The sequence below is a fragment of the Macrosteles quadrilineatus genome, unplaced genomic scaffold, assembly GCF_028750875.1.
Source record: "Macrosteles quadrilineatus isolate MER2022 unplaced genomic scaffold, UCM_ALF_1.0 Scaffold_5__1_contigs__length_97177068, whole genome shotgun sequence".
NCBI lineage: Eukaryota > Metazoa > Arthropoda > Insecta > Hemiptera > Cicadellidae > Macrosteles > Macrosteles quadrilineatus.
The window spans coordinates 89,869,690-89,888,753 of NW_026542598.1; the positions used below are offsets into that span (position 1 = coordinate 89,869,690).

Sequence of the window (19,064 nt, forward strand, 5' to 3'; positions counted from 1 at the left end):
CAGTAAAACTGTGCAAAAACAAACTCTGTAAACCGTGTTTTATTGTAGTTTATTAGTAATTTCTCACTGGTTTATATCAATAATAGTATTGAATAGCATATCATTTGAAAGATTATTAAAATGCCAAGTTTTCTATTCATTTCAACATTGCATAAATGCAGGTTTATGTATCAAAGGAGGCCCATGAAAATTATCGTAATTAATTAATTTAATGACATTTTTACTTTATTTTGGTTATAACGTGGACTATGTAATGGTATAATTGTTGAATGAAACCTTTGATTTATAGCAAATTTAATGTTCTTTCCAATGATTTTAACTATAACTCTCTAAAGTAATTGGTTAAGTTTTTATTACATAAATTGTGGAGCAAAGTCTAATAAAATAAGAAAAACACAAAATCCCCCAAAACAGCCAAACAGTCGAAAATCGGACATGGGTTTATAGGAACTTTTTTGTTCCTTTTAGTGAGTAGAACCCACTGGCGAAGTTAACACGGTCAGTAGAAACTCACCCTGTATATATATATGTATATCTCTATATATAGATATATAAAAATTTGAACGAATGGTGTTTTTGGCCTCTGGGGATATCAAAATTAAAAAGTAAATCGGTCCCGGGCTTAGGTCTTACCATGAGACCTACGGTAATAGCTACTTCCCTATAGGGAAATTCGCTAAAATAATAATCAAAACTCCACAAATACAACAATTACTAGATGGAAAAAACACAATTTTCTTTTAGGACAAACATCCAAACGGTTTAGTCTAAGGTCAAACTATGTGAGTGTACGCGACATATAAATGAGACATTACTTTGTAATATCAATTCTAAAGCTATGGACTGTTGAATGTAAAACGACTTTACCTCCGTTTAGACAGAAGTTGTCACATCCGTCCTTCTCACACTTCTTGCCACTGTATCCCGGCTGACATTGACACACAGGTCCGTCTGGGCTCAGGTTGCACGTTCCCTGCACAAACAACATTGTTAGCAAATGTTATACACTTGGGGTGGGAGCACAACTCGGCTAATGTTTAGAGTGTGACACTTTTGTTATGGAGGATAAGGTTTAAATTTTGTCAATCACAGCTTATAGCCAAGTGATAACACCCCGCACTGGTATCCCTGTACTGAGCCATGGGCACAAAAATAATATAAAATATCAATAGTTCAGTGTATGATAAATAAATTTGCTAGTTTTGATCAAAATATATCCATAAACAAGCAAACTACAACAGATTACTTATTCTCCATAAGAATAACAAGGTAATTTAATTTAATTTTACAAATTTTCCCCGTGGCTAATAACTGTATGAAAACACATTAATATTATAGTTTATTTGTTTTTTAAGATCTACAAAATATTTTAGAGAAAACATTCTGTCTTGAGGCTCAAAAATGAGTAAATCAAATTTTTACCCTTTCCCGTAGTTCGATTTTGAAGTAATGCAGGTTTGTACGTTTTCAAATTTCAATAAAATCATATTGATTTTCTCAAATTACCATGCTAATGAACATATATATATGGAATTGAACAAATGGTATTTTTGGCATTTAGGAAGATGGAAACAAAAAAGTAAATAGGTCCCAGGTCTTACTGTGAGACCTACGGTGATCGCTTATTCCCTATAATGGGAAATTCACTGAAAATCTCCAACAATAATCTAGATTTCTATCTAGAAATTGAGGTACACGGTCATTTCCGCCCTACAATCAGCAGTGACATGTAAGTCACCATGGCAAATTTATACATTGAGAGAGAATTTATACAGAGAGTGATCACACCTTGTTTTGACAGTAGTTCTCGCAATGAGAAGTCTCGCAGCGTGTGCCGTTGTAGCCACTAGGACATGAGCAGTGCAGACTACCTGTAGAGTTGCTGCGTTGACATACACCACCGTTCTGACACACCAAGTCCGTGCACTTCTCACACCTAGAGCCTGAAATAAACGCTTGAATAAAATAAAATGAAATCACTAATATCATATTGCTATTGCACAACAAACAGTATATTAAGACAAAGCTGCTAACCTTTATCTACACATCAATGTGCTGAAACAGCTTTACAGTATGTATCATTAACTACCCAGCATACATAGAAGCCAAGAACTACTACTTTTAATTTGCATGCAAGACTTTTTTTACAATGGGACTAAATAAAATGTTGGCCTTCCGGTCTTGTACAGTACCAAAATTGGATTGCTTTTGAAAATATTGATTTTCAAACATGATCTTCCCTAAATTGCAGTGTGATTGTAACCATTCGTTTGGAATGGAAATGCATTTTAAATGAGCCACAGGCAGCAACTGATGTTAATTATAATTAATTGATTTCTGTCGAGTACCCACAATTATCGACAAAACCTAATCGGCAAGACAGCTTACTCTAAACTGTGGCATCTCTTACTTTAGATAAATTATAATTCAAAGAGTAAAGGAGGAAATCAAATTTCAGCAACCTACTCTGTAAGTGGCTCATTCAACTCTTGAAAAAAATGGCTACAGCTAGTACCTAAAGGCTATATCACACATAGTGAGTTTACTCGCTGCTATTAGTCACCACTACTTTAGTCGCCACTCGTACTCGCAGGCTTGAAAAACACTTCCAGTCACACATGGCGAGTTGTAGCGGCTACTTCAGTCTGGTTGTGTAGAATAAATTGCTGTGCTGAGAAAAATGTCATCTTTGGTATTAAGGAGAGGAGGCTTTAAGACGTCTGTTGCAGATTTGCGTAGTGATCTGTGCAAAAATCAAGAAGAAAAAACGCAAGTGGGTTCGGGAGTGGATAGGACGAGAGGGTGCTTAATCAATACTAATGAAAGAATTAGCAAATGAAGGCCCCCAATCATATTTTGAAATAATGAGGATAACCGTTCCAAAATTTGTTGAGTTGTTGTATATGGTACCACCACTGATATAGAAAAAAGATACATTTTGGAGGAAGGCGATTTCATGCAGAAAAAACTGGAAATAGCTTAAGGATTTTACATTGTAACTGTGGACAGCGTCGATTTTAAGGTCGGCTACTAGCGACTACTCGCCCCAAAAATTGAACATGTCCGACTTTCTTAGCGAGTGAATTTTGACTCGCCAGCGAGTGCTAGTCACTGCTACTTACTATGTCACACTCAGCAATTAGTAGCTGCTACTCTAGTTGCGGCGAGTGTGACAGGGCCTTAAATGGGATGTCTACTTTAGTATCCAAAACTGAATGGTTCAACACAAACAACTCACCAGTAAAACCAGCGGGACAGTTGCACTGAGCCAGACCTGGTCGTGGGGTCAGACACGTGCCTCCGTTAAGACATCGGCTGTCACACAACAACACCGGAACCTCACACCTCTCACCAGTCCACTGAGGAGGACAGTAGCACTGAAACAAACGTTAAACTCGTACTCAAGCCTAAGGACATAACTTCTCAAAAATTTAAATTAGTAAAGTTTCAGTTTAGAGATTCAATTGGAGAGTTTCAACACACTAGCTTTGAAGTACCAGAATTTTTTCTTCTTTTTTTCTGCAGTCAATCTGCCAGTGTACATTTTTAAACTGCTCAGATCAACAGTATTCTGTCTAGAGACAAATGTATCCACAAGGTACACATTATAGACATTTTAAATTTGTTATCCCAAGAAAATTTTTTAACCTGGTTAGTATTGTATGCAGAAAAAACATACCATTCACATTATCACATCCTAAAGTAAATCTAAAGCACTCAGAAGCATACTTGAACATTCTGTAAGAAATTAAAACAAAAAAATATGTAAGTAAGCTTGCAACAGTGCATTTAATTTTTTACAACAAAACCCAGGTTTAGAGGTTTTTTTTAAAAATGTTTGTCTTAGTTTCAAGATTCAAAATTTCCAATTTCGACCATCAATTATACCGACATATTGCAATTGTGAAATCCATGGTTCAAGGTCGATTTCACAGATCAAAGTAGTAAGTGAAATCAAATCACCTTGAGAGGCGGTGGCTGAGTACTATCCGTCCCTGAGTGTAGCAAGTCAGGGAAACACATTCCGTTGTTCTTGCAGTGTTGTGAGCACAAGTAGTGCTGACACTGGTCACCGTCGTACAGTGGTGGGCACTTGCACTGCGGCCCAGTCTCCGTCACCACACACTGACCGAGGTGACAATGTAGAGGACATTCTGCCCCCGCCACACACTCCATCTACAACAGAATACAACTATATGCATACAATGGTCACCGTCGTACAGTGGTGGACACTTGCACTGCGGCCCAGTCTCCGTCACCACACACTGACCGAGGTGACAATGTAGAGGACATTCTGCCCCCGCCACACACTCCATCTACAACAGAATACAACTATATGCATACAATGGTCACCGTCGTACAGTGGTGGGCACTTGCACTGCGGCCCAGTCTCCGTCACCACACACTGACCGAGGTGACAATGTAGAGGACATTCTGCCCCCGCCACACACTCCATCTACAACAGAATACAACTATATGCATACAAAGGTGGACATATGGTTTGGGAATATCGTAACATTCATAACTATCCCAACTTAAATTTCCTTCAAACAATCCAGGCCGTAATTCCTATAGACATAGCAAGTAGCAATCAAGATGATGCCTTAGAAATAAATCCCTGAGGACTTACCGTACTGTTAGTTTCCGGTACCAGTCTGGGTTCGAGACCGTCAGGACAAAGACACTTGTGCGCGCCGCCTCCCTTGGCAATGACACACAACTCCGTCTTGTGACAAGGTGAACTTGCACACGGATCCGTCACTGAAACATCACATGTCAAATGTTAGATGTGAAGCAGACATAATGCACTACTACATTTCTGGATCAATTAAGGCTACGACCGTGAAAATTTAAGAAGCTGTCAGAAAGGTGGTATATTATCACCAATATGATTACTATATTTTTTACATGAAACCTTCCAGGCTACTTAGAAAAAGTGGACAACTAAAGAAAGTACACTGCATAATTGTCAAAAAAACCAGGGTCCCCATTCAATTGTGAAAATAAAACTCTTGGATTATCACAGCTTAATCTGCACGTGTTTAAATTATTCAAGTGTCAAAACTATTGAGATATTAAAGAAATTACTCAATGCAATGTTTGTGCAATTAAAAATTTATGTTGTCACCATGATCGTGGGGAAAAATTATGATGCTACCAGGAATCAGTGAGATGATCATAATTTTGTCGCAATAGCGAGATTCTGTACCAATATTGAATTGACAGCCATAAGAACCGATTCTTCAGTACCATTATTAAAAGTTAAGGAATTGAGAATAAGAATCGGCCCATCCCTATTTTTTATTAATCAAAAGATTCACAGATGAATCCACATTTTCACAGTTATAAACATTTACGTCACATTCACGGTTTTAAGGCTTTCACGGTTGAATGGATAACCTGTTTGCTCAGTGTCAGACAAAATTCTCAGGCTATCTCTAGACAATGGGAGTTGCCCCATGAGAGGCAGAGCACTCACGGTTCTGCTGCTTGTGCTCGTGTACAATGACAATGTCCGAGGCTCTTGTCAATCCTTGCGAGATGTACGTCGTGTTTCCTCGACCAAACTTGTTGATCCTCAAAATATCGTTGCTCTGGTACATACTGATGAACGCATAGTCCTCGAATATCTCCACCTTGTATGGTTTCTGGCCTGTGAATTGAACACATGATTAGGGATTCATACAAAGTACTAGAAGAATACATTTCTAATGAATACTTTTAAAATATTTATAATGGATATATACTTGTTAAACATTTTTAGGAATATAATTTTCACTTTAACTAACGTACAAGAATATTTTGTAGTGTCAGATAATGTTAGATATATTACAACAAAAAATTAAATATACAAAAATATAAATTAATCATTGGATTCATAACTAGGACCCTTAAGCAATTCAAGCACTTTTATAATCTTCTTGAGTTTCCCCTTCTATTTTCAATTTAAAATTTTTCATTAGAGAGATGTTTATCTGACAAATTGATAAATATGTTGTACAAAAACCCCATCTTGATAAATAAAACATGCTATTAAGTAAAACAAAAGGCAGTTATGGGATTCCATTAGATGGTGTTAAACACCATTTAACACTAAACTCAAGAGGACTACTAAAGGCTCTTTCAGCGGAAAATACTGCTGTGTGAAAAAATATATAACATTTCACAGAAGGGTTAAAACCTTTTTAACGCTTGAGAACTACAGTAGAACTCCAATAATCTGAAACAGTTGGGATCATCCATCTAGATAGTCAATTATTTTTCTTTCCAAATTTATTTACTTGTTCCTCCTTGATCTGAATAATACAATCTGGAATGAGTTCACATCATTGGTGTTCTACTCTATGAATCAACTACTAACAACTCTAGTACCTTGGGCAAACTTGTGCACCAGCTGTCTGCCCCGTCCGTCCAGCAAGATACTGTCGATGGTCAGAGCCTTGGGGTCAGCCCAGTAGAGGCGTCTGGCGGGGTAGTCCACGGCCAGTCCTGTCGGCCAGTTGACAGCGTCCACCAGCACACGGCGTCCCTCCCCGTCCATACCACAAGTCTCAATCTTGGACACCACGCCCCAGTCCGACCAGATCATCATACTAGAGAAAGAAATCAAATGTCATCATAGTGAACAATATCTTGTTCACTTCTGTGTCTGGAATCCATGATTAAATTAATGTTTTTGTTCTCTTGACCAAATTTAACAAAACATAAATAGTACAAATAGGGCTAGTATTTTAGGGGCGGGTCAGTTTGCCCCAGGAACCGGTTTGGGCCAAAAATATTATCAGGCAATGCTCGAGTCAGGTCCAGCCAAGATATTTATCTTTAACATAGCGGAAAGCGTTTGCTAAGATGCATGATCAAAAAATTATTGTAGGTTACGTTAAAATTTTTGCCAGGAAAAATTAACAATTTTACTGTTACTGCAGAATATGTTTGCGATTTCACCATCACTTTAGAAAGTCTTCATGACTATGCTGTGACCACGGAAGATGTCTTTGATTTTGTCATGACTGCAGAAGATAGTCTCGATTTCACCGTAAGCATGGAAGGTGTTCTCAATTTTACTGTTTCAGAATTTTTTCTAAATTTTGCTGTGAAATTGGGGAGATAAAATACATTATTGTACAAACATATTGTAGTATTCCTATTATACATAATCCAAAACTCAATATCAAAGAACCCAGATTTTGGCTTCAGAAAAGAGAATTAAATTGTTTACCCGACTCGACTCAAAAGTCTGGGCCTTGAGACCCCTAATGTACATAATCTTTGTGATTTTAAATATTACCAAGAACTCTACATGTAAAGTGCGATCATTTACTGACCAAGACAAAATTCACAACCAAACCCTGGATACTCACCCAGACTTGGGATCGACCACAATGTCGTGCGGCTGATCCAACGCCAGCTTGATCAGTGTCCGGCGCATCCTACCGTCCAGAGTGGCCACAGAGATCGTGTCTGCTCCAGCGTCCACCCAATACAGCCTCTTCGCCACCCAGTCCACAGCCAGCCCTCGGGGCTCCACCAGGTTGTTGATCTGCACAACACATTATACAGTACTACTTGTGAGGTTAGATTCAACTGTTTTAGAATATTTAGTAAAAGGTAATGTTGGGTACGAATGACAAACAATGGCAAACAACATCGACCAGTCACGTCAGTCATAACAGTGTCAATCAAAGACGAGATTAAGAAGTTCTATTGTAATGTTAGGGGCGTAAAATATATTTTTGTAGAACCTCGATAATTCACCACTGGATAGTTGGACACTCCCTTTAGTTCGACACAAGCTGTGATGACAAGACATTTCGGCTAAAAATTGGTGTTAAAGACCGAGTGTGATTTTACGTTTAGCTGGTTCTTTAAAATATGGCTATCATGATGTCTCATGACGCCATGATAGGCTAAAAGTAGGAGTAACTTGAGCTTTGTAGTATAACTGATAACGGAGGAGGGGTAGGATACAGATAATTCCAGCCAGTTTGACTCCGCCCCCATGCCGCAACCGGTTGATAGTGGGCCTAATGTTTTGTATGTGTTTTTCAATTAGATGAAACGAAACAGTCTCCTGAAGATAGCTACAAATGGACGACCACGAGGGACCCGACCACTAAACTACGATGTGGAGACCAGGTGCGGAAAGACCTTCAGCGCATGGGGACATCAATTGACCAAGCAGCAGACAGAAAACACTGGAGGCAACTTGTTGGCGAGGCCAAAAACAAACTTAGGTTTGAATGGCCAAGGAGGTAAGGTAAGACAATCCTTCGAAAGGAAATCACTTGACAATGCCTGAGTAGGCGAAAATGTTGTGAGTTTGACTACTACTTTGCTGAGCTGTTTAAGTTAAAGTATGTACCTTAAAATTGTCTAATCTAAATAGTTCAGGGGGTACAATGAATTTTAATATTTGACTTGAACATGAGCCTAACATGTTATAGAAGTTGAAGGCATTTCAAAGAAACAACATTATTTCTATGTATTTAGTGTACACAACTCACCAGCACTCTAGGTTCCCTGGGCTGAGCGTCTCTGTCGACTCGCGTGTGAGACGACATCGTGATGAGCAAACTGCTTATCTTCTTCTCTTGATGATCCGCCCAAAACACCTAACAGCAAAATTCTATTTAGATTCTCTGATATACACACTAACACTTGATTTTATTCCACTAGTTAAAAGGGAGTAACTGAAAAGTGCTATTATCGTATGCCTGGAAAATTTGGGTGGGTGAAGACAACGGTAAAATTTGTAAATCAAATCACATTTGATTAACATAGCATTGTTAGATGGGAAAGGGATAATCTGAAGTAGGCATTCAGCTTCAATATTGGTTTAGTTAAAACAGGAATTGTCCAAAATATTAGTTTTGGAACATTCAGCTTCCGGTACTTTGGTATGAAACCGACCACACCGATAAATCTACTTTCAAATAAGATTTTAATTGGTTTAAATAACATCTTCCTAACCTAACCTAAAACCAGTGTTGGGGAAGCTACTTTTAAAATGTAGCTAGCTACAACTACTGCTACATTTCCAAAAAAGTAGCTTAGCTACAGCTACAGCTACAGTTCCGAAAAAGTAGCTAGCTACAACTACAGCTACAATGAAATGTAGCTACAGCTACAATTTTAGCTACTTTTCCAAAGACGTTACTTTTTATTCCACGCACATTAGGTAAATGTAAAATTAATTGCAACTACATTTTTATTGAACAAACATTTAAAAAATGCCAGTACTGTATCTAACATTACTTGGAAAAACAAATTATTCCTAGATTGTATTTAATTTGTTGGCATTATAAACCTAACATTACAACAACAGAACAGTTGGGTGTCCCATCATATTTAGTACTTATTTTTAAATAGGCCTATTGCATTATTTTTAAGCATCTTATATGTAAATTTCATTATAAGTTCAAAGGACATACAACCAAACTATACTTTAAAAGCTCATTATATTTCTTTAATATAGATTCATTTGTAGATGTCTTATATCAACAATTAAGACCAATAAAACTGTAAAACGATTATTTTAAAATATTTTTTTGTGTTACAGAGCCTAGCCTACTGAAATTGGAGTTTATTGCCTTTCTTTACTTTTGGTGTTAAAAACGACATTGCTATAACTTTTAACCATAGTGATAAGTTACTTGTTCTATGAATAACACTTTTCAAAGACAAGAAATCGTCCTTTATTGTCATTATGCATAGGGCAAATTGTGCTTCAACCTAGTTGGTACAGAAAACCGTATTCAGCAACTTATCCTGAAATCGGCTTTTAATTTAAACTCTCGTTAAAATTTTGTTAAAATTTGTAAAGTAAAAATAACATGTAGGCCTACTTGGCTATGTAACAAGTTGGCTATAGTAGGCTTGTTCTTGCAAGGACTAAACAGATATATTCCTAATAATTGAACTTGGAACTTGGTACCGTATTCGTCTTAAACCATAGCCTCAGTCCTAAGAGCTGTTAGCAGGAGCAAACTATGCTATGTTTTCAATGTAAGTTTCATGTTATATGGAGATTTTTTCATTACAATTATCATGTAGTCTAGGCATATCTTATCTCATCAGGTAATTTCATCTTTGTTAATTTAGTAAACCTTTGAAAAATCTTCGTAATCTAACCAAGGAAGGGCTTGTGATGATAAACCACAATCAACAGCTGAAGCAAAGGTTGATAGACCAGCTTTCTCATTATTTTAAGGTTTGTTGGTTTCCATTAAACTCCAAGTTGAAACATTATCAATATAATAAAGAAACTAAATTGATTACTAATTTCCCTGTCAATCACTTGCAAAAGAAGTCAATAGATTCTCTTGTTACCGGTCGTTTAAACGTCGTCTGCATCTAGCGATTTTATTTTATCTGACAGTAATCATAGAGTAGTAAATTAAGGAAATGAGAGCCAAAAATGTGGATAACACTCATTTAATGGCCTCTATGTCCACACAACGTTGTAATAGGGAATGAAACGGCTGTAACCAGCTGTATGACGCCAAGAAAGTAGGCCTAATTTTTTTTGAAAATCTCAGTTTGAAAGAGGTTGTTTCACGTAAGGTTGAGGTTATGATAAAAATCACTATCTCAAACAAATGTTAATGTAGCGAGAAAAATAGCTAAAATTCCGCTACAACTACATTAAAAATGTAGCTAGCTACAGCTAAAGCTACAAAATCTTAAAAGTAGCGTAGCTACAGCTAACGCTACAAAAAAAGTAGCGCGCTACTGTAGCGTCGCTACTTGTAGCGCGCTACTTCCCAACACTGCCTAAAACATAGTCCACCCTTTGGTTATTTTAGGTTGGGTTGGGTTAGTTTATAAATATTAGGTGTGGTCGGTATAATACGTAAGTACCCAGCTTCCAAACCTATTAGGCTACGCCTGAATTTATTATCGTATGGAACCTTTTATAATGTGTTGAAAAAGGTTTATGGTATATTTTTTTCTTCGCTTTTTGTGTGGAACTCAGGTAATTTAGAGATTTTCTAGAAACTTTGTGATATTTTGGTGTACCTTAGTGGCTTGTCTGGCCCACAACACATCCATGGCATCCATCTTGTGATGGGGAGAGGCCGACACTTGGTTGACGGAACTCTCGTGAGACTTGTATGGGTTCAAGAACTGAAGGTCACTGTCACTGGCGACCATGAGCACTGCAGGCTCACCTGTCGACATACAACTCACGACTTTACAAAGGGAAAGTTAGGCGTTTTTATAGTTTCTGAGACTACAGAATAACTTTGTATAATGTATAATGTTTGTTGCATATAAAAATAAAAATAGGTAATAAAACATCTTTTTTCCTCTACAAGTAATAAATAAAATAATTAACAATATTCATTAGCAGGATCTATATTCAAAGTACATAAAGACTTAATGAAATTGTTTTAATTCATGAATTCCATTTGCTTTTAAGCCTGCAAAGAAATATATAAATAAAACACTTTAAAAAAGGGTACAGTGTATTTTGGTAAATACAATTATTATGGGAAGATAGTCCGATTGAATAGTTGTGAATAAGTTATGTATATTGAAGTTCATGATGTTGATAGGTATTAAGTATGGCCAGGTCTTGATCCCCAGTTTTGAGATTTTTCCGAGACCGAACTTTTTCCACCCTTCAGCAATTTTCCCGCGTTGTGAGTAACAATCATGACGTCTCCATGATTACGGGAGATGTTGCCGATATGGAGTGGGACGATGGTGATGTCTCCGTTCACGATTTTTCCGTTACCATGGGAGCTGTTCACAATTACGCCGTGATCTCTGGAGACAATTACGATCACCCCGTGATCATGGGAAATGTTTCACAACAGCGCTACAAGGCAGAAAACGATGGTATAGTTTACCTAGAGCTATACACGTATTGTTGATTCTGTTGTACTGGTAGCCCTCCGCACACACACACTTGAACGTCTTCTTGTACTCTTGACAGGTGTGAGGACAAGCACCGAACACACAGGGCGGTTTGAGACAGCCGACCTCGTCCGAGTTGTCTCCGCAGTCGTTGTTGCCGTCGCAACGCAACTTGCTGCTGATACAGTGACCTCTGGCGCAGTGGAAGTCTCCTGCCCCACATAGGTTGGCGTGCTGACCTGAACAACAATGAGGACAGTTAGTTGTTGCATAATTACAACTTAAATCTATTCATAATAATTAGTGGTTTAATAACCTCAGCAACAACAATCCTAGGTATAAAAAAAAATTCTATTTATTACAAACTAAACTAAGCTCACTGATTTGTTGTCTCAAAAAGGACTATACATGCTAATTTAATAGGTTTAACTGTAGTAATTATCAAAAACGGTATAGGGTTGGTAAATTTGTTTGATTTTCCAATCTTACATAGGTTTTTGGAGGGAAATTGTGCTTGACTCAGGATTCATACATATTTTAATTCTCCAAGAGGTCTTTGCCGAAGAGAGTAGTTAAATGTTTTAAACTACATTCCACTTTTAAAACTTTCTTCTTAAAGAAGGCTTGTTGAAGAGGCAAAATATATATTTTTATATTACAAACTGCCAGGAAGTTTTATCTTTAATTAATCAGTTTTACATATCCTTCATACCTTAATGTATTCATAAAAAAAAATTATTCAGAAATAATGATAACATCACAGCAAACTAAAAAGTAGCGTAGAATAAGGGAATATCATGATCACCACTGATTATAGACCCCTTAAAAACAATGTAGGTTAAATGGTAAAAAACTCGGTTAATGGTCAAAAACTCCCACCACTTCTAAACATTAATTTCATAGGGAACACCACGTTTTCTACAATTAATGCGTCAGAATTACAATTCAAACTACTTGTTTCCTGCACCAAAGCAAAGGAAACCATGAAACTGCAGACCTATTAATATCATGTAATATAATCACAATAACTCACAAGCCACAGGTTCCTCATCAGAGCCGTCTCCGCAATGATTCACTCCATCACAAACATTAGCCTTGGGTACACATTTGTGGTTCCTGCACCTGCAGTAGGAAAATAAATGTGTTTATTTATACATTTCAAGGCACCATGGTCTACCATCCTGTTCCTTTATAAACACTTTAAAAAAAATAAGGACATTCCATCATCCATCCTTATGTTAAAGTTGACGCCAGTTTTTTTTTGTCAAAATCGTAGTACTTGATGTAAGCCACCAACAGATTGTTTTGATCTAAACTAATAAAAAACTTTTTTGCCAGGCCAAACTAGCTATAGCAACTGTTATGACCATCAACTTGGTCAGTAAAAAAGGTAGGAAATATTGTGGACACTAGCGCATTCTGTGACTCGCACACAGCTAAATTCTTTTTTAATAAAAATTTGCAACAACTGGTCCATATAGATGGGAAGTCCACTTCAGTACCCAATAGTCAATGGATATAATAATACAGTGTCTCCACTCAAACTTAAAGAAATTTACAGTTATATTTGCTTTTTTGTGATGTTAATAAAAGATTTTGATGTTTATTTGTTTTCACGTCCAGTGCCTTTGGATGACTGAAATCTGTCATCGCATGCTGATTGGTTCCTGGAATCTGGAATCCAATTTCAGCTGTCTCTAGTAGACATTTCTGAATTTCGATATGACTAATCAAAGTCATTTTAAACTTAATTGAGGTATAATTAATAATATACATAGTCTCTGTGAAATTTTTGAAAAGTAGGGCACTCTTGACATTGTGGATTGCTAAATTCTTCCACTGTCACACAGAGTTTGTAAAAGCGAGTCGAACGCTCGTACTGCCCAGTGAATGCTGGAATCTCGTAATGAACACGTTCCACGCAAATCACATTTACTGTTGTCTCATGGTGGTCTTCGGACCTATCCATGACTGAAGAGACTAAAATAAAGTCGAAACAACAGAGCACACTTCTAATCCTGAAAGATGGATTAGTCGTATTTGACATAGCGCAGGCTCAATCAAATTTCGAATCTACAAACCACACACGAACATGGATCGTACACACCCGAGACGGTACGTGTGATAGTCCCAATGCTCGGAGAGGTTGAGATTTTGGTTTTGTAATTTGAAAGAACATTCAAACGAATGTAATTGAAAATTGGCAAGGGATTCGTCCCATTTACCTTCAAAAAAGATTAACCTGTAATGAAGCGCTAGTCATATCCCCTCACAATAACGCGTAACCGGGTTTTAGACGTAGGGCAGATGCTGATCTTAATTGCAGCTATCAACCACAAAAGCTATATGCTGTGGGAACCCTCACGATCGCCGGATAGACAGATGTCGCCCACACGAATTGTGTAGAAGAGCCTAAACGTGCTACTGTTTGATGATATCAGTGATTCTAAAATTGCAGTCTGATTGATAAGACTGACCAGCTCCGCTGGATTTGCAACTACATCACCTGTCACAATCACTTTAACCAATTAATAATTTTGAGTGACTTGTAACATTAGGTGCAAGTGTTTGGCTTCGCAACCTTCTAAAATTCTAAATTAATTTTGCAGGTTAGATGTATTGGTCACGAAACTCGTTCTTGGGGTTATACGTGCGAAAAGACGCCCTAGTGGCGGAATCACTCTTGCAACGTAAAAGGTGCGATTATACGCATAACGATATCATCTGTTTCGGTCTCAGGGCTAGATAGCCCATACCTCATCAGGTGCACACTTTAGTGCACGACAGATTGAATTATAATGTGTTGAGGACGGATTAAATTTTTTCATCGTCCAACTGAAATTTTGAATTTTGATGTTTCTAAATTTTGAAAAGATGAAATTGTCAACTTAGAGTTGACCAGGCACACCTGAGTATTTACTCATTGTTCTTAAATTATTGTGGACGGACTCATCAATTTTGATGTTTATTTGTTTTCACGTCCAGTGCCTTTGGATGACTGAAATCTGTCATCGCATGCTGATTGGTTCCTGGAATCTGGAATCCAATTTCAGCTGTCTCTAGTAGACATTTCTGAATTTCGATATGACTAATCAAAGTCATTTTAAACTTAATTGAGGTATAATTAATAATATACATAGTCTCTGTGAAATTTTTGAAAAGTAGGGCACTCTTGACATTGTGGATTGCTAAATTCTTCCACTGTCACACAGAGTTTGTAAAAGCGAGTCGAACGCTCGTACTGCCCAGTGAATGCTGGAATCTCGTAATGAACACGTTCCACGCAAATCACATTTACTGTTGTCTCATGGTGGTCTTCGGACCTATCCATGACTGAAGAGACTAAAATAAAGTCGAAACAACATGTCTTATCAATCAGACTGCAATTTTAGAATCACTGATATCATCAAACAGTAGCACGTTTAGGCTCTTCTACACAATTCGTGTGGGCGACATCTGTCTATCCGGCGATCGTGAGGGTTCCCACAGCATATAGCTTTTGTGGTTGATAGCTGCAATTAAGATCAGCATCTGCCCTACGTCTAAAACCCGGTTACGCGTTATTGTGAGGGGATATGACTAGCGCTTCATTACAGGTTAATCTTTTTGAAGGTAAATGGGACGAATCCCTTGCCAATTTTCAATTACATTCGTTTGAATGTTCTTTCAAATTACAAAACCAAAATCTCAACCTCTCCGAGCATTGGGACTATCACACGTACCGTCTCGGGTGTGTACGATCCATGTTCGTGTGTGGTTTGTAGATTCGAAATTTGATTGAGCCTGCGCTATGTCAAATACGACTAATCCATCTTTCAGGATTAGAAGTGTGCTCTGTTGTTTCGACTTTATTTTAGTCTCTTCAGTCATGGATAGGTCCGAAGACCACCATGAGACAACAGTAAATGTGATTTGCGTGGAACGTGTTCATTACGAGATTCCAGCATTCACTGGGCAGTACGAGCGTTCGACTCGCTTTTACAAACTCTGTGTGACAGTGGAAGAATTTAGCAATCCACAATGTCAAGAGTGCCCTACTTTTCAAAAATTTCACAGAGACTATGTATATTATTAATTATACCTCAATTAAGTTTAAAATGACTTTGATTAGTCATATCGAAATTCAGAAATGTCTACTAGAGACAGCTGAAATTGGATTCCAGATTCCAGGAACCAATCAGCATGCGATGACAGATTTCAGTCATCCAAAGGCACTGGACGTGAAAACAAATAAACATCAAAATTGATGAGTCCGTCCACAATAATTTAAGAACAATGAGTTAATAAAAGAGTTGGGCGGCTCTGGTCAAGTACAGATCGCATCAGGGCATCTCGTAAAAGACCAAGACCGCAGAGAGAAACCGAGCAGTATTAATAGGCAAGCAACAGCAGCGACACCACATGTTGTCATGTTCCATTTGTAAAAAAATTGGCAACAGCTGATGCATAGAGATGTCTAATTAAATGGTTTAGATTACCTGTCTCTCGGTAATCCTACTGTCTTCCATTGTGACCGGTTTGGAGATTAAACTCTCATTATCAGGCTTCCTTAAGTGCCATATCACTCAAGTTGAGATTTTAGGTGAACACAAAAATAAGCACATAAAACACAAAAACACGGAAGGCCGTTGTACAAATATTTACAACACTATGATGCGGCATGGGTAGAGGCGTGGTCATGACATAGTAGGATATTATATGCGTGGCAATAGACAACAGTAGGATCATCGACGGACAGGTAACTTAAACCATTTAATTCCTCAAGTGATCCTGGCCCACTAAGCACCATGAGAGATGTGTCTACTTCAGTATCCTTAAATCAATGGTAGAGCTGAAATTTACACCGTAGCTATTTCTCAACACCTAGTTACAACCACCTTGTCACTCCATTACCTGAACCGTCCGGGCATGCAGGGCAGACTGGCGCACAAGCTCTTCGCCTCGTCACTGCCGTCAGCGCAGTCATTGTCTCCGTCGCAGCGCCACAAGTAGCTGATACACTGTTGCTTGTCCGCACACATGAACTCCTTCAGCGGATCGCAGTGACTCTTGTGGCAGTCCATCTCATCTGACCCGTCGGAACAATCCACGTCACCGTCACATTGCCACTCTCTACAAAACACAAGTTTAGTATTGCTTAGTATTAGCACTGTCTCTAAACACAGTGTGGGAGGGGGGATAAATATAATCCAATAGTTGCTTCTTAAATATGATTGTTCCGTGCTTTGTAAAAGGATGCGGATGTGGAAGAAAATCATGTGGATCTTTATATTTACCGTAACAAACAGTCACGGTTTAAAAAAAAAAACACTAAATTGTGCCTCTTTGTTTTATTTTCTATTTGGTTCAACTCAATCAGGTGTCTGGAAACCAAAAATTAATGACTAAATCAAACCATACGCCTATATTGATACCTACTAATATGTATTTATTGGCCTCTATTGCAACAAAAAGACACTGCAGAGCAGACATTTACACTCCAATGAAGACACAACATTATTTACTCTGTTAACAAATTAAAATAAACGGTATCAGCATTCTGACACATACTTTCTCCCATAAGTTTGTCAACAACCTTTATCATGTGTAAGCGGTGAGAGTAAATATACGGAAATGGGATTTGTATAATTTTCTTCAGAATTTAAAGGACTATAACATACTAAATTTTTATCAAAATTGTTCGGGCCAATTTTGGAAAAAATCTGATTTTTCGTTATTTTATGGGGTTTTTATGGGAAAATATTATAATTTACAATAACTTTTGAACCGTAATTTTTACAGAAATGGGATTTGTACCATTTTGTTCAGAATATAAAGGACTATAACATACTAAATTTTTATCAAAATCGTTCGGGCCATTTTTGGGAAAATCCTATTTTTCCGTTATTTTATGGGAAAATCACCATTAAAAATAAAAATTTCCAAAAAGTAAAAAAACTATCAAAATTGTAAGGACCATAACATACTATGTTAAATCAAAACCGAATTTTTGTCTAAAATCCTATTTTTTGTTATTTTATGGGGTTTTTATGGAAAAATAACATAATTTACCATAACTTTTGAACCGTAATTTTTACAGAAATGGGATTTGTACCATTTTGTTCAGAATTTAAAGGGCTACAACATACTAAATTTTTATCAAAATCGTTCGGGCCATTTTTTAGAAAATCCGATTTTTCCTGTTTTTTATGGGTTTTTATGGGAAAATCCCCATTAAAAATCAAAATTTCAAAAAAATGGAAAAAACGCCTGGAGAGACCACGGGTTAGAACATACATACCAAATTTCATCGAAATTGGACCACAGGTGTGGTCTCTAGCTCTGTACACATCCAGACACACAGACACACACACAGACACACACATACGGGGTTTTACCGAATACTCGCAAACACCTAATTGTGGCATCTTTCAACCTGCGGCCACCAGTGGATGAAGGAAGGTGGTAGAAACATGTCTGCATCGATATTTTTAATGAACACTCCATTTTAACATCTAACATTCCAGTTTTTAAATTGTGGCACCATGCCACAAATCGGTATATATCAACAGTGTCTGGACAGGATGCCACTAATGCGTTGTAGTGCTTGAGCGGTGAGTGCGCCCCCCCCTACTTCTCGCGTGCGCTGTTGCCAGTTCTCCGTTCTAGTTCCTTCATTCCGTTCTGTATTCATGTGGCTATGCCCTAGCCGCTGTAGCTCATTTCCCGCGCTCATGACGTCGTCTTTTATTAGTGTAAGGATTTTATATGAAGTTTTTTTCAAAGCTCCAATAATTTTTACAATTATTAGATTTAAAGTCAATGGACCAAATGAAATGTCGTGAGGATTACATAAAACTACATGCTATTTTGTTGATATTTTATCGTCACATTGTATGTATGGTTTACGAACTGAGATACTTGGAATAAAGGCCTTAATGTGCTGGGTAAATTATCAGTTTCATGGGAATATACAAGAAATCTATTCTATCTATATATTAATTACGTAAGCCGATTCTTTGCGTCAAAATTGTGGGCGACTGGGAAGTCGTAGAACGACGTGAGAGGGCTCAAATTAAAGGTCTTTATCCCGTGACGGCGGGAAAAATAGTGAAATTCCCAAAATCTTAACACAAAATTAGATATAACGTACAATGTTCTCCATAAGAATAGCATTAGAAGGCATTTACTGCTGATTTTTGTTTACTTCAATCCAGCTGATC

The 19,064-nt window shown here is 37.5% G+C and overlaps 1 protein-coding gene across 1 annotated transcript in view; it reads right to left on the reverse strand.

The window, feature by feature from the left end:
* The window catches only part of LOC128995783 (low-density lipoprotein receptor-related protein 1-like), a 110,635-nt gene that overhangs the window by 6,428 nt on the left and 85,143 nt on the right, over positions 1-19,064 (reverse strand). Inside the window, exons 63-76 of the mRNA XM_054420800.1 lie at positions 16,756-16,974; positions 12,896-12,984; positions 11,856-12,101; positions 11,020-11,171; positions 8,505-8,612; positions 7,362-7,540; positions 6,373-6,593; positions 5,480-5,653; positions 4,631-4,761; positions 4,271-4,456; positions 3,964-4,176; positions 3,239-3,377; positions 1,789-1,943; positions 868-973 (exon numbers count right to left, since the gene is read on the reverse strand). Coding sequence (XP_054276775.1) covers positions 868-973; positions 1,789-1,943; positions 3,239-3,377; positions 3,964-4,176; positions 4,271-4,456; positions 4,631-4,761; positions 5,480-5,653; positions 6,373-6,593; positions 7,362-7,540; positions 8,505-8,612; positions 11,020-11,171; positions 11,856-12,101; positions 12,896-12,984; positions 16,756-16,974 — 2,318 coding nt within the window. The remainder of the gene's footprint in view (positions 1-867; positions 974-1,788; positions 1,944-3,238; positions 3,378-3,963; positions 4,177-4,270; positions 4,457-4,630; positions 4,762-5,479; positions 5,654-6,372; positions 6,594-7,361; positions 7,541-8,504; positions 8,613-11,019; positions 11,172-11,855; positions 12,102-12,895; positions 12,985-16,755; positions 16,975-19,064) is intronic.